The 14,776-nt window shown below is 36.5% G+C and overlaps 1 protein-coding gene and 1 long non-coding RNA gene across 2 annotated transcripts in view; both read left to right on the top strand.

Moving 5' to 3' along the window:
- Positions 1–1,490: 1,490 nt before the first annotated feature.
- Positions 1,491–14,776, top strand: part of UFL1 (UFM1 specific ligase 1) — a 33,630-nt gene continuing 20,344 nt past the window's right edge. Inside the window, exons 1-6 of the mRNA XM_036890382.2 lie at positions 1,491–1,647; positions 2,787–2,932; positions 3,896–3,924; positions 4,598–4,695; positions 5,222–5,336; positions 6,675–6,805. Coding sequence (XP_036746277.2) covers positions 1,571–1,647; positions 2,787–2,932; positions 3,896–3,924; positions 4,598–4,695; positions 5,222–5,336; positions 6,675–6,805 — 596 coding nt within the window. The 5' untranslated portion in view covers positions 1,491–1,570. The remainder of the gene's footprint in view (positions 1,648–2,786; positions 2,933–3,895; positions 3,925–4,597; positions 4,696–5,221; positions 5,337–6,674; positions 6,806–14,776) is intronic.
- On the top strand, positions 6,816–14,733 carry LOC130679890 (uncharacterized). The gene is made up of 2 exons (XR_008992886.1): positions 6,816–7,517; positions 7,565–14,733. It is a non-coding gene; the product is annotated as an uncharacterized LOC130679890 (long non-coding RNA).

Raw genomic sequence — 14,776 nt, forward strand, 5'->3', positions numbered from 1 at the left:
AAAAAATCTGCTTCATTAGATTTTTTAATTGTTTATGGCAAGATCATGTCTGCTTTATCCATCAATGTACTCTATGGCATCTGTAGAGAACGGTAAGTATTTAGGTTAAATAAGAAAATTTCAACTAAGTTGATTTTAAAAGACCTAATTGGCTTTGTTGATTGATTCATGAATCAGGCAGCATCCCTTCTAGCAAGTCGAGGGGAGCTCCATTGAGCTATAGAAAAGGAAAGGTTTTTAAGCGTAGAGAGAAAGCAGTAAATAGGAAATTACTATCAAAGAATCCATCGTTTTAGGCGAGGTCACCCTGCAACAGAAGCGGGTCTACCAGTAAATTTCATGGTGCTGAACAGGAAATTCCAAAGGTAAAATTATAGTTAGGTTAGATAGAAAGCCTTAGTTTGCTGATATAGGGCCATTAACACGAGTGACTCCCTCTTTGGGCCTGTGGTTTTCTTTTTAACTTTATATGAATGAATGTTTCTGCTTGTTCTGAAGCTAGATGCCCTTTGGGACCATACCACCTACCTCTTTCAAGTTACCTCTTTGACTTCTGGGGTTCCACATCTTGATTGGCTACCACATTGCCAGGCAGTGTGGCTGTCTGGTGGCAATACTTAGTGGCAGATTTTATGACTGTGTTCTCTACATTTTAAATAAAGCTGGGAATTTAACAGACAAGTTCATTCGTGGCACTGAATTTGAGTGTCCCAGAATAAGATACTGAGGTGGTGCAGTTTAAAGGCTTTTTAATTGTGAAGGGTAAGAGTAAAAAGGCACAAGAAAGGTACTATAGACTAAATATCTATTTTTTAGTGATTTAATGTAGGGGAAAGCAAAGTAAGTGTGCTACTCGCTTCCTCCATTTCATCCCTAGCTATATGCCCTTAGCAACTTACGTTTTTATTTCTTCATTATTTGATGGAACTACTCTTACCCGTAAGAGAAATAGCAGGGGCTTTAAATACATGAGAGTCTTTACAGTTTCCGAATTTGTCGTCTTTGTGCAAAAGAATACCAAGTAATTTCCCTTCAATAGTGTCTCCCAAAAGGTACATCACTCTGAGCCCAAAAAACAACAGGATTCCCGATACCAAGCAACGCTCCGTGTTAACTGCCAGCCAAGAGGTGCTGCTAACTGCAGGCACAAGCACGTGTCCCCGACCCTTCAAAAATACAAATGCTGGGCAAAAGAAAAAGTGGTTAATTTGATCATCGCTGCGCTGATGCATGAGGGGTAATGCACACAAAGATCTAAAGTATCACCCTACTAACGTAGCCCCTTCTGCAACCCACCCGCAGCCTCGCGGGGACCTCGGGGCCGCGCTCCCAGCAAACCCGGAGGTCTCGGGGAGCGGAGAGGACACCTCCGCGCGGGGTGGGCGGGGCTACGGCGCTTCCGGCCCCACCCCCGGCCTCCACACCCCATCTCCGGCGCGGGGCGCGCGCGGCCGGTGCCTGCGTCGGGGGAGGAGTCTTGTCCCTCCGCGCGGCCCGTCCCGCCTCGGCGCCTGCTGCCTACGGGCTGACGTGTCTGCGGTTCCCCGGCGTCCCGGCAAGCAGGGCCGCCATGGCGGACGCCTGGGAGGAGATCAGGCGGCTGGCGGCCGACTTCCAGCGGGCGCAGTTCGCCGAGGCCACGCAGAGGTGCCCGACCCTCCCTCTCCTCGCTGGGGTCCGAAGTAGCCCCTGGGCGGCCGCGCCACGATCGGAGGCCGAGATCCCCGGCCTAAACCCCGGGCCTTCCCGGCCTGTCCCTCCTCCCTGAGTTGGGACTGTGGGTCTGAGGGCCACTTTGGCGGGGATTCCCGCAACCTGCTGCGCTCCGGAGCACCCCGCCGCACCCCCCACGATGGCGCCGCCGCCGACTCCCAGCGCCCCTCTCGATCCTTCCCGTCATCAGGCCACTAGCATCAGGGCCCCTTATGCACTGCCTGATCGAGAATGAGCTTGAAAGGAGAGGCTTACCCCAAAATACAGTTGACTATAAACATTTTGCCCTTTTTCTCCACCGAAACTTGTGACAGGCCAGACCCATGGTCCCATCTGTCACTTTTAGAGACTCCCAGACACTGACATTTCCTACAGATCCACTAACGTTTGGGGGATGTGTCCGGAGCACCCCAAGTCTGTTTCTCCATGTTACAGCACACTTATGCTGATAGAATCCTTTTTTATCCTTCGACGATTTCCTACCTTGATGTGTTCTTTCTGGCGCTGAGGACCTTAATCCCTTGATGCTATTTTGTAGCGGGCAGAGCAAACTAAGGCCCATACTGAAGTGTCTTTGCTGTTAAGGTTATGGTTTTCCCAGGCCAGATCTCCAGTTTTCAGACCAGTTGTATGAGTGAAACAATCATACGTTTAATTTAAAAGAATTTTTTAAAACTGAATTCAGATTGCAAATTAAAGTAAAAGTAGGGGTGTCTTTTGTTCTTTGTTTTTTTTTCCCTACCTTAGTTATGTAGCCTCACTTTTCTATTCAGATTTGAAGATTAGAAGTTGCTTTAGAAGAGAAAGCAAACTGGAAGTCCCTAAAATGATTTGTGTGGGAAGCACGTGATTTAAAGTGCATGTAAACCTGCTTACTTCCGAGAGTTTATTTTTTTAATGTATTGAATCAGTATTGTTGAACTAATAAAAGGTACAGATTTTGTAATATAGATCCCAGTGACTCTTTACCCAGACTTACTCAAAAAGCCCATTTTCATACCTTCTGTTAATCTTATTGAGCACCAAATGCATCAAGTGCATTTTTATAACTTAATTTGTCTTGTTTCCTTCAGGTTGTCAGAGCGGAACTGCATTGAGATTGTGAATAAATTGATTGCTCAGAAACAGCTAGAAGTAGTTCACACACTTGATGGGAAGGAATATATTACCCCGGCCCAAATTAGTAAAGAAATGAGAGATGAGCTACATGTCCGAGGTGGTAAGTAATTCCTTAGTTTTTTTTTCTTCTAGTTCTTTGGAAGGAGAAAAAAACTTAAAACCTTTAAATAATAAAGTATTGGAGGTTATTGGACACCCTTCTTTATTGTTAGTATGGTAACCAGCCTTAATATTTTTAATAGGTTTGGGTAAACATAATTATATAATTTAAATAAAGTCAAGTATTATTACTACAAAATAGCAGTTTTTAAAAATTTTTTTAGTTATGTTTTGTATATGTGAATTAACTTATTTTAAAAGTTCATGAATATATTGAATGATTCAGGGGAGGATACTTAGCTGCCTGTTGTCAGGTGGTAAGAAAGGGGAACAGAGATTTTAAAAGATTACAGGCTTTTGCACTACTGTGCTTTTTTTTTTTTTAACCTTTATGTATTTGCAAATTAGGAAACAATATGGTGCTACACCTATTTTATTGTAGGAAATTCTATTACAAGTACATAAAGGTTTTGTTTTGTCTTTTTAAAATTGAGCAAATCTAACACTATTTGATTAAAGTAGAAACAACTCTGTAGTGCTAATGGAATATTAACTATAATTTAGTATACTGAAGAGATTTTCTTTTGCTAATAAGTGGAAATTCAACGTTTTCAAATAATTGAAAAAATTTATCTAAATTAAATTTTAACTTCTTTTTGGTCACAATCAATTAATTGTGGAGAGAAATACCCTCTATAAGTCTGGCCAATTTGCCTATCTGTTGATGCTCATAGTTGACCTGATGTGACAAATGATACTTTGAGAATAAATTGTTGCCTATGCCTTAAGCCATGAAGACTTATTCAGTTAATGGTTTGTTTGATATTTGAAGACATTAATTATTGTGGTTCTGTGTCCTTTGTAGAAGGAGAACTTCTGTCCAAAATGTAAATCAGTTGGAATTTACAGTTTGGGGCTGGTGTGTATTTAAACATAATTTTAAATGAATGTCTTTTCTTTAAAGGTCGAGTAAACATTGTTGATCTGCAACAGGTAAATTTTAAATTTATAAAAATTTTTTCCCTTGATTTTTCAATTTCTTGACACTGAATATTTTCAATGCCTTACGTATTCACCAATACTGATAATCATATTTTGTATAATGTTTGTGAAGAAATACGTAACTGATACGTTTAATCAGTTTAGTAAGTTGTCATATTGAATTGATTTAAAAAGTTCTCAGTTGACTTATTCTTTATTTACCAAATAAACTCAGAGTTGTCATTTTATGTAATTACAGGGTTTATGTAATTTGGGGAGAAAAATCAATAGTTTGATGTTTACTTGTTTTTAGTATGTGGAAGGAATAGAGAAATATAAAGAAAGTAGAAGTATTTTTAGAAAGTACAAGTGTATAGGTCACCATGGCATACCATATACAAGTAGCTAGCGAATCTTGGGTGATATTGTATCTGTTTGTCATATGAATATGTAACTTCTTAATACAAACTTTCTGAGCAAGTAAAATTGTAATTGTTCAGCAATGAAAATAAATAAGTAATAAGCCCTACTTTTTTATTTGACTTGAGGCGTTTTATAGTTTTTCAAGTCAATTTGAAAGGCACCCTAAAGTCAGTTTTTTAAAAAGATGGTGCTAAATAGATCATTTCAAACTTAAGAAACAAATATGAACTTATCACTAATGGAATTTGTATTTATTTTCCAGGCAATTAATGTGGATCTGACTCATATTGAAAATAGAATTGGGGACATTGTTAAATCAGAAAAGCATGTTCAGCTAGTGTTGGGACAACTGATAGATGAGTAAGTACAATATTTAAGAGTGTTTTGTTGTGCTTTTTTTAATAAGGTTTATGTTTAAATTAGAAGACCTGTAGCCAGTTCTGCATTTTGTTTAGAATTCTTATAGTGCTGATTTTCATTATAGGGATGTACTTAAAAATTAAATGCTTAATTGTGTAGAGCACTTAGAAATAATATAAGCTTTGATTTTTTTTCTATTAAAGCAACACAAAATATAATTTTTACTCTTTTTTATGTGATCTTTATTCTCAGAGCAAATTTGTTCAAAAAATATTCATGAAAAATGCCTTCAGACTTTACATTATTGAAAAGACTCAGCATTTATCATTTGGTTAACCTTATATTTAGTTGTTTGATAAGAAAAAATAACTTTCAGAATATGAGTAATGTGTAATATTTTTGTAGACAGACCCTATTCATTACTTTGGGGCATATCTTATTGCCACAGAAATTACACATGAGGGATAGAGGAAAATTATTCCTAATTTGTTTTTCTTTCTTCTTTTTTCTTTTTTCTTAACATTAGGAGCTATTTGGATCGGTTAGCAGAAGAGGTAAATGATAAATTGCAAGAAAGTGGTCAGGTAACCATATCAGAACTGTGTAAAGCTTATGATCTTCCTGGAAACTTTCTGACGCAGGTATTTTTCTTAATAGTATAATGTATCTTTTCAGATGAATAAAGAATAAAGAATTTTAATGGGAAAAGTAAAATTAGACTTTTTTACAATTGATTGTTTTTGCAAGCAGTTGGCTATTGATGTAGCAATACACTTTGGGGATACTTCTTGTACACTGATGGCTCTGATGAAACCATTTAGAAATTATCATGATTTTTCTGAGCCCAGAGATACCCTAAAAAAAATGAATAGACTAGGTTCTAGGCCTGCTTTGGTGTAGTAGCAAGTATACCAAGTTCATAGTTTTATTTAATGCTTCTGATGTCAGCTAAACAAACTTGAGCCAGGACATCTGTAGTTCTGATGCCCAGTTATATTTCAAATAACTAAGGAAGATTGTCATTTGGAGGGGTGTTACTGGCATTTTATGGGGTAAAGGTCAGGGATGCTGCTAAGCATGCTACAGTAATGCACAGGACATACCTCCCCCTGCAACAAAGAATTGCCTTTTCCACAGTGTCAATAGTACAACATCTGGTGATGGCACCATTTTTTCTCTTCTAAAGTGTGGGTATGATAGGGAGAACCGAGGCATCTCTTATAGTCTTTCAATTTTAGGTACTTATCTCAATACCCAAATATCTTGATTTGTAGTATAATCATAATACTACCTAACAGTAGAGGCTAGTCCCTTGTTTGTTTTCTTTCTTTTTTTTAAAATAGTTTTAGACTTTAGCAGTAGAGACGTCCATTATGTACAGTGGAAAGTGTATGTTCTTTGGAGTTAAACAGTCCTTGATTTGAATTCTGTCTCTTCCAGTGCTTATTCTGTGTTAGAAAAATTATTTCATCTCTTTTATGCTTCAAGTTGCATATCTGTCCGATGGGAATAAGTGTCTTTTTCATAATCTTCATTGAGGTTATATACATAGTGTTATCTAGTGAAGTATCTGGCACAGTGGAGGCACTCAGTAAATGAAGGTTTTGTTTTGTACTGACTGGAACAAATAATGAAAAAGTGAAGTCTATTTTTAGATATACATCCAGAAGCTGCCTTGTCCAGAAATGGTTCATCAGTCATTTTTATTTTACATTGGAAATAGCCCCAAGTAGTTAAGCCTTTTAAGATATCAGCAATTTGACTTACTTAGTTCTTGGCTGTGCTGTGAGATTATGAAGTTTCCTAGGTCCAAAATCTTGATTTTTAGCTTATATGTCATGTGACTTTATGCTTTTGAAATTTCTCAATCATATGATTAATGTAACATCAACATGCAGCATAATTTTGTAAGACTATACAAACGTATATATGTAATTTTGTTCTTTCAAATTAATAAAAACTTGCATCTTTGCCCCCAGGCACTAACTCAGCGGCTAGGTAGAATTATTAATGGACACATTGATCTTGATAACAGAGGAGTAATATTTACTGAAGCTTTTGTAGCTCGACATAAAGCACGCATCCGTGGACTGTTTAGTGCTATTACCCGGTAAGCATGTTTTAAAATATGTGTATTTGTACATTTCTTTGATCATGGCTTGCATATTTTTTTAGCAAAATCTCCTTCAGAATTCTAGTTTTTAAACAGATAGAAAAGGAGCTTCTGTGAATCGTGAGTGGGGGTTCTAGAGCCCTAGACTGTAGCCAAACTCCAACCTACATCTCCTCTCCCCAACCCTCTCCACCCTCTTGACCAAAAGATGCTCTTCTGCAGAACACCCACGTCAGTATATAAAGTCACCCTGTAACTGTGGACAGAGTGTGCAGCTTAAAGTCAAGAAGTCCTTGGGTCATAGCTCTATTACTTAGGAGCTATGTGACCTTGAGCAGATAAGTCAGTCACTTAACTTCTTTGGCCTCAGATAGGGCTAGATGATTTTAAAATCCTTTTTCACTAAATACCAGTCTATAATTCTAATGAATAACAATGTTACTTGCAAAATCACTTTAACTTTTCTAAAACAAGAATCTCCGAAATGTTTGGGGTCAGTGTAACAAACTTTAGTGTGCAATTAAGAAAACCTACATTTTTCAATTGTCTTCTTTCTCCTGTGTCGTTAACTTTTATCTCAGTGGGTTTTGGGTCCCCTCAGCATTTAAGTATGTCCAGATTTCTCCCGTTTTAAAATAGTCAAAACAACCCCAAATTCCACTCCATCTACCATGTTGTTCAAGGAAACTTGAAGTGAACCTTCTCAGGAGTTGATGGCTACGTTTACTGTCTCAGTGTTCTTACCCTTCTGAGGAGTTGATGGCTACGTTTACTGTCTCAGTGTTCTTACCGTCTGTCGCTTCTAAACTCACCCATCTGGCCTCAGCTGCTTACGGAGCAATGATGTCAGTATCATTAAAGCATATGGCTGCCTTCTGTCCTTGTACACTTGACTTTGCAGCAGCATTTAACTCCAGTTATGTCTTCCTTCTTAAAGTGTTCTCGTCCCTTTGTTTTGACACCACACTTTACAAGTTCCTTTTTCCTCTTTTGGCTGTGCCTTGTAAGTTCCCTTTTTTGGCTCTTTCTTCTTTAGCCTTTAAAGTTCTGTTTCAGGCCATCTTTTTTCCCTCAGGCCTGCACTGTCTTCCTAGGTGATTTAACCTTTCCTTTATTTTAGACTCATAGTACTTACACAGCATCTTTAGTGAGACATTTTACAAGTGCTTCAAATTCACCGTATTTACAAAAACTCACTGTTCTTGAGCTATCCCACCCCAGTACTCCACCTGAATTTTTCCTTCCACTTGTGTTTCCATTACCAGTAAATGTCATATCTGGCTGAGTTTGCCAAAAACCTGCAAGTCATCCTTACAGCACCCTCTCTTTCACCTTCCGTTCCCAAACACAAAGGCTTTTGATTTCTGTATTCTAAATAGTTACAGAGTCTTTACTTTTCTGACATCACCATTCCCATCACTTCAGTGCATTTTTTGACTTAGACTATTCTGGTAGCTTTCTAACCAGCCCCCTTCTACTCATATTACCTTCTTGGACTTTTTTACATGGCAGCTACAGTGATTTCTTTTTGTCTCTTAACAAATCAAAAGCATTTATCAAGCACCTAACACATGCAAGGCACTAGTGGTACAAAAGGCTAGGAGGTTAGAAGGGAAAGCTTGCAACTTAACGCAACAATTTTCTTTGCTCCACATGCGCTCTGACAGCTTGCACCAGATCACCCTCCTAACCCAAGAAACTGGTAATGGTGGTTGTTTCTGGGAGAGTAACTGGATAGCTGAGTGATGGAAATGTAGGAAATACTATTTTGTATATTTTTTGTACCCTGTGCATATATTACTTAGTCAAAATATTAAAACTAAAAATGTATTTTTTTCCTACAAATATTTATCTTTTTTCTTTGAGTAATTATTGTGGTGAGTATAGTTATCCCGTTCAGCAAATAATGTTTTTTCAGACTCAAAGTAGCCCTGAGTTTCTCTACATGGAGGTCTTATCAAACCATGAGGGCAGAACAAATTCTGAGCCTTAAAAGATGTGGCTAGGCTGTGTGGCTTCCAAATAGTTCCATTTAATGTACAGTTCTTCGTATTTACATGTTTTATCAGGAACCACCCCATTCTTCTGGTCTCAGTTCAGAGAAAACACTGTATCTCTGATTCAGAGAGAGTTTAATGACATGAGAGGTAGTCAGAAAGAAGAGCAGGAAGTAATTAATGGGAAGAGGGAGGTACACTATAGGAACACTAAACTGCAGTGTGTTCCTAATTGAAATCAAAGTTCAGCAGCTAAGTTATGTACCCAGAACTCTTAAGTCCTTCAAGAGAGATTAAACATTTCCCATATAAATGAAGGCTGAAGGAATTCATAACCACTAAACTGTCACTACAGGATATGTTAAAGGGACTTCTATAGATGGAAATGTTCCTAAGCCTACACCAGCAAAAATAAACCTACAGTAAAGGCAGGATACCAATTCGTTACCAAGCAAGTATGAAATTAAAACAAAAGTACTAAAACCAACTATGCACAAAATCAGTTAAGGGATACTCAGAAATGCAGATTGTAACATCTAATACATAAAGTGAGGAGGAAAAAGAAGAAAAAAAGTACTTTTAGATTGTCTTTGAAATAGAGCAATCATCAGTTTCATATAGACTGTTATATAGTTAGAAAGCTTTCCCTTGAACCTTATGGTAACTGCAAACCTAAAGCCTATAATAGATACAGAAAAAATTCAAAAAGAGGAATCCAATCACAATGCTAAAGAAAACCATCAAATAACAAGAGATGAGAATAAGAGAGGGAGAAAGGAATAGAGAGGACCTATAAATAACCAGAAAACAGTTAATAAAATGGCAGTACGTACATACCCATCAATAATTATCTTAAATGTAAATGGACTGAATGCACCAGTCAAAAGACATAGAGTGGCAGAATGGATAAAGAAGCAAGACCCATCTATATGCTGCCCATAAGAGACTCATTTCAGACCCAAAGATATATACAGACTGAAAGATAAGGGATGGAAAAAGATATAGCAGGAAGAAAAAGGAGTAGCAGTACTTAGACAAAATACTTCAAAACGAAGAAAGTATCAAGAGACAAGAAGGACATTACATAATGATAAAGGGGTCAGTCCAACAAAAGGATATAATCATTATAAAAATCTCTGCACCCAACGTAGGAGCACCTAAATATGTAAACAAATACTAACAGAATTAAAGAGGGAAATAGACTACAACTCACTTATATTAGGAGACTTTACCATACCACACATCAATAGATCAACCAAACAGAAAATAAATAAGAAAATAGCGGCACTGAACAACACATTAGATGAGATGAACTTAACAGATATCTACAGAACATTCCACCCAAAAGCAGCAGGATACACATTTTTCTCAAGTGTACATGGAACATTTACCAGATTAGGTCACGTACTAGGCCACAAAAAGAACCTCAATAAATTCACAAAGAAGACAGAAAAGCCCACAACACATGGAGGCTAAACAACATGCTTGTCAATAATCAGTGGGTAAATGAACAAATTGAAACAAATCAAGTAATGTGTGGAGACAAATGAAAACAAAAATTGAACAGTCCAAAATTTGTGGGATGCTGTAAAAAAGCAGTTATAAGAGTACATAGTGATACAGGCCTCCTTCAAGAAACAGGAACAATCCCAAATAAAGAGTCTAAACTCACAACTGAAAAAACTAGAAAAAGAAGAACAAATGAAACACAAAGTTATTAGTAGACGGAAGGACATAATAAAGATCAGAGCAGAGCTAAATAAAATAGAGAAGTTTTAAACAACAGAAAAAAACAATGAAACCAAGAGTTGATTCTTTGAGAAAATAAACAAAATAGACAAATCCCTAGCCAGACTTACCAAGACAAAGAGTACACAAACAAAATCAGAAATGAAGAAAACACAATGGATACCACAGCAATACAAAGAATTATTAGAGAATTTAAGAAAAATTATATGCCAATAAGTGGATAATCTAGAAGAAATGGATAAATTCTTAGAAAAAGTCAACCTTCCATGAGTGACACAGGAAGAAACAGAAAATCTAAATAGACTGATTACCAACAATGAAAATGAATTAGTAATCAAAAACTCCCAACAAACAAAAGTCCAATACCAGATGCCTTCACAGCCTAATTTTACCAAACATTTAAAGAAGAATAACACCCATCCTTAAAAGTATTCCAAAAGATTGAAGAGGAGGGAATACTTAAAAACTCACTCTGTAAGGCCAGGATCACTCTTAAAACCAAAACCAGATAAAGACACTGCAAAAAAGAAAGTTACAGACCTATATCCCTGATGAACATAGATGCAAAAATCCTCAACTAAATATTAGCAAACTGAATTAAAAAGTACATCAAAAGGATCATCCATCATGACCAAGCAGGATTTATTGCAGGGATGAAAAGATGGTATAATATTCATAAATCAACATCATAAACCACATTAACCAAAAAAAAGATAAAAATCACAAGATCATCTCAATAGATGCTGAAAAAGCATTTGACAAAATTCAACATACATTCATGATAAAAACTCTCAACAGAATCACTATAGAGGGTACATACTTCAACATGATAAATTCCATGTGCAACATACCCACAACTAACATCATACTTAGTGGTGAAAAGCTGAAAGCTTTTCCTCTAAGATCAGGAATGAGGCAAGGATGTCCACTCATCACTTTTATTCAACACAGTACTGAAGGTCCTAGCCATAGCAATCAGACAAGATAAGATAAAAGGCTTCCAAATAGGTAAGGAGGAAGTTAAATTGTCAATATTTATAGGTGACATGATATTATATGTAGAAAACCCTAAGGACTCCACCAAAATCTATTAGAACTAATAACTGAATTCAGAAAAGTTGCAGGATACTAAATGAATAAACAGAAATCTATTGCATTCCTATATGCTAACAACAGACTAGCAGAAAGAGAAATCAGGAAAACAATTCCTTTTACAATTGCATGAAAAATAATAAAACACCTAGGAATAAACCTAACCAAGGAGGTGAAAGACCTGTACTCTGAAAACTGTAAGAAACTTGAGAAAAAGTAAAGAGGACACAAATAAATGGAAATATATCCCATGCTCATGGATTGGAAGAATTAGTATTGTCAAAATGGCGATCCTGCACAAAGCAATTTACTGATTCAGTGCAATCCCAATGAAAATACCAACAGCATTTTTGAATGAACTAGAACAAATAATACTAAAATTCATATGGAACCACAAAAGACCCTGAATAGCCAAAGCAATCCCAAGAAAGAACAAAACTGGGGATATTATGCTCTCTGACTTCAAGCTATATTAAAAACTACAGTAATCAAAACAGTTTGGTACTGGGACAAAAATAGACCTGTAGATCAATGGAACATAATAAAGGGCCCAGGTGTAAACCCATGCATATATGGTCAGTTAATACATGATAAAGGAGTCATGAATATACAGTGGGGAAAAGACAGCCTCTTTGATAGCTGATGCTGGGGAAACTGGACAGCTGCATGCAAAAGAATGAAACTGGGTTATTGTCTAACACCATACACAAAAGTAAGCTCAAAATGGATATAAGACATGAAACCATAAAACTCTTTTAGAAGAAAATATAGGCAAAAATCTCCTGAACATAACCATGAGCAATTTTTTCCTGGACACATTTCCTTGGGCAATGGAAACAAAATGAGCAGTAGGACTACATCAAACTAAAAAGCTTCGGTACAGCAAAGGACACCATCAGCAGAACAAAAAGGCAACCTATAGTATGGGAGAATATACTTATAAATGATTTATGTGTTAAGGAGTTAACATCCAAAATATATAAAGAACTCATATGCTTCAACACCAAAAAACAATCTGATTAAAATGTGGGTGGAGGACCTGAACAGACATCTCTCCAAAAAGAAATACAGATGGCCAACAGTCACATGAAAAGATGTTCCACACCGATGGTCATCAGGGAAATGTAAATTAAAACCACAAGGAGATAACTCATACCAGTTAGAATGGTCATTATCCAAAAGATAAGAAATAACAAGTATTGGCAAGACTGTGGAGAAATGGGAATGCTGCTACACTGTTGGTGGGAATGTAAGTTGGTGCAGCCACTATGGAAAGCAGTATGGATGTTCCTCAAAAAACTAAAGATAGAAATAACATATGACCCCATAACTCCACTTGTAGGCATTTACACAAAGAAAACAAAATCCCTGATTCGAAAAGATACATGCACCCCTGTTTTTCACTGCTTTATTTACAGTAGCCAAGTTACAGAATCAGCCTAAGTGTCCATCAGTAGATGAATGTATAAAGATGTGGTTCATATACACAATGGAATATTATTCAGTCATAGAAAAAGAAATCCTGCCATTTGTGACAACATGGATGGACCTGAAGGTTATTATGCTCATTGAAATAACCCAGGTGGAGAAAGATAAATACCATATGATTTTACTTATTTGTGGAATCTGAAAAACAAAACAGAATGAACAAACATCTGTAGACTCATAGACACTGATAAGTGACTAGTGGATACCATGGGGGAGAAGTTGGAGTGGGTGGGTGAGAAGGGTGAGGGGGATAAAGGGGCACAAAAATACTCAATTATAATAGAAGTTGGTCACAGGGATAGTAGTACAGCATGGAAAATATAGTCAGTGATTCTGCAACATCTTCCTGTGTTGACAGATAGTAACTGTACTAGTGGTGGTGATGATTTAATAATATGGGTAATTGTTGAGCCAATATGTTGTATACTTGAAATGAGTATAAGATTGTCTATCAATACTTCAGTTAGAAAAAGAAAGATAAATTTATGTTCTTAGAAAAAAGAAAAGAAAAAAAGTCCTTCAGGAAGCCCTCTACATTTTAGTAGGAATGTGTTCAGGTAGAAGGGAACAGAAAACACACAAAAAACAAAACAGGAGAAGGTTGTAATAATTTCAAGATAAACAGAAGAGAGCAAACTGCACGTAATTGTTTTGGAGGCTTGTGATAATTTGGCTAAAAATTCTGAGTAAAACAATTTAATGAAAAAAAGTTGATCCATACAAGAATTTGTTAAAAATTATAATTTAGTCAAAAATCCCAACCACAGAAATTGTGTCAGTTCATATCCAGACACTGTTTCTGCTCTCTAAAGTGTGTCATAGAGAAAATTTATAACATCTTAAATAGTCAACAATAAAAGATCAATTAGGTAGAGTAACTTAAAAATCTTTTGAATATATGTATAAAAGATAAGAACACAGCCCAATCCCAAACCAGAGAACAGGCAACTGGCTTGAAATGAATAGGGTAAAAAAAAATTATGGTCAGAAAAAAAGTCTAGTTTCCTTTACTTTAAAAAAATTTTTTTAATTATTATAAAAAACAGCACTAACAAGGAACTACCTAAAAGAAATGAAAACATATGTCCATACAAAGACATGAACACAGTGTTCATAGCAACATTGATTATAGTAGCCCTAAACTGGAAACAGTCCAAATGTCTATCAACTGATGAATGAGTAAACAAATGTGGTATATCAATACAATGGAATGCTATTCAGCAACAAAAAAGAATGAATACTGATGATGCTTCATTGTGCATGAACCTCAAAAACATGCTAAGTGAAAAAAGTTGGACACAAGAGACCACATATTGATTCTATTTATATGAAATCTCATTTGTAAAGGCAAAGAGGAGATCAGTGGTTCTCTAGGTCTAGGAGTGGCAGCAGGAATGAACTGTAAACCTCTATGAAGGAAACTTCCGGGTGATGGAAACATTCTAAAACTGAATTGTAGTGATTGTTGTTCAACTCTATAAATTTATTAAGATCATTGAATTTATACTTAAAATTGGTTGGATTTATGGTGTGTAAAGTGTACTTCTTTAAAGGTGCCAAAAAGAAAAAAAAAAAGAAAAGCGTAGTCATTACCAAAAACACTAATAATCAGAAAAGAGCATTTTAAGTGGATCCCTCCTGG

This window comes from Manis pentadactyla, chromosome 12 (assembly GCF_030020395.1).
Source record: "Manis pentadactyla isolate mManPen7 chromosome 12, mManPen7.hap1, whole genome shotgun sequence".
Taxonomy (NCBI): Eukaryota; Metazoa; Chordata; class Mammalia; order Pholidota; family Manidae; genus Manis; species Manis pentadactyla.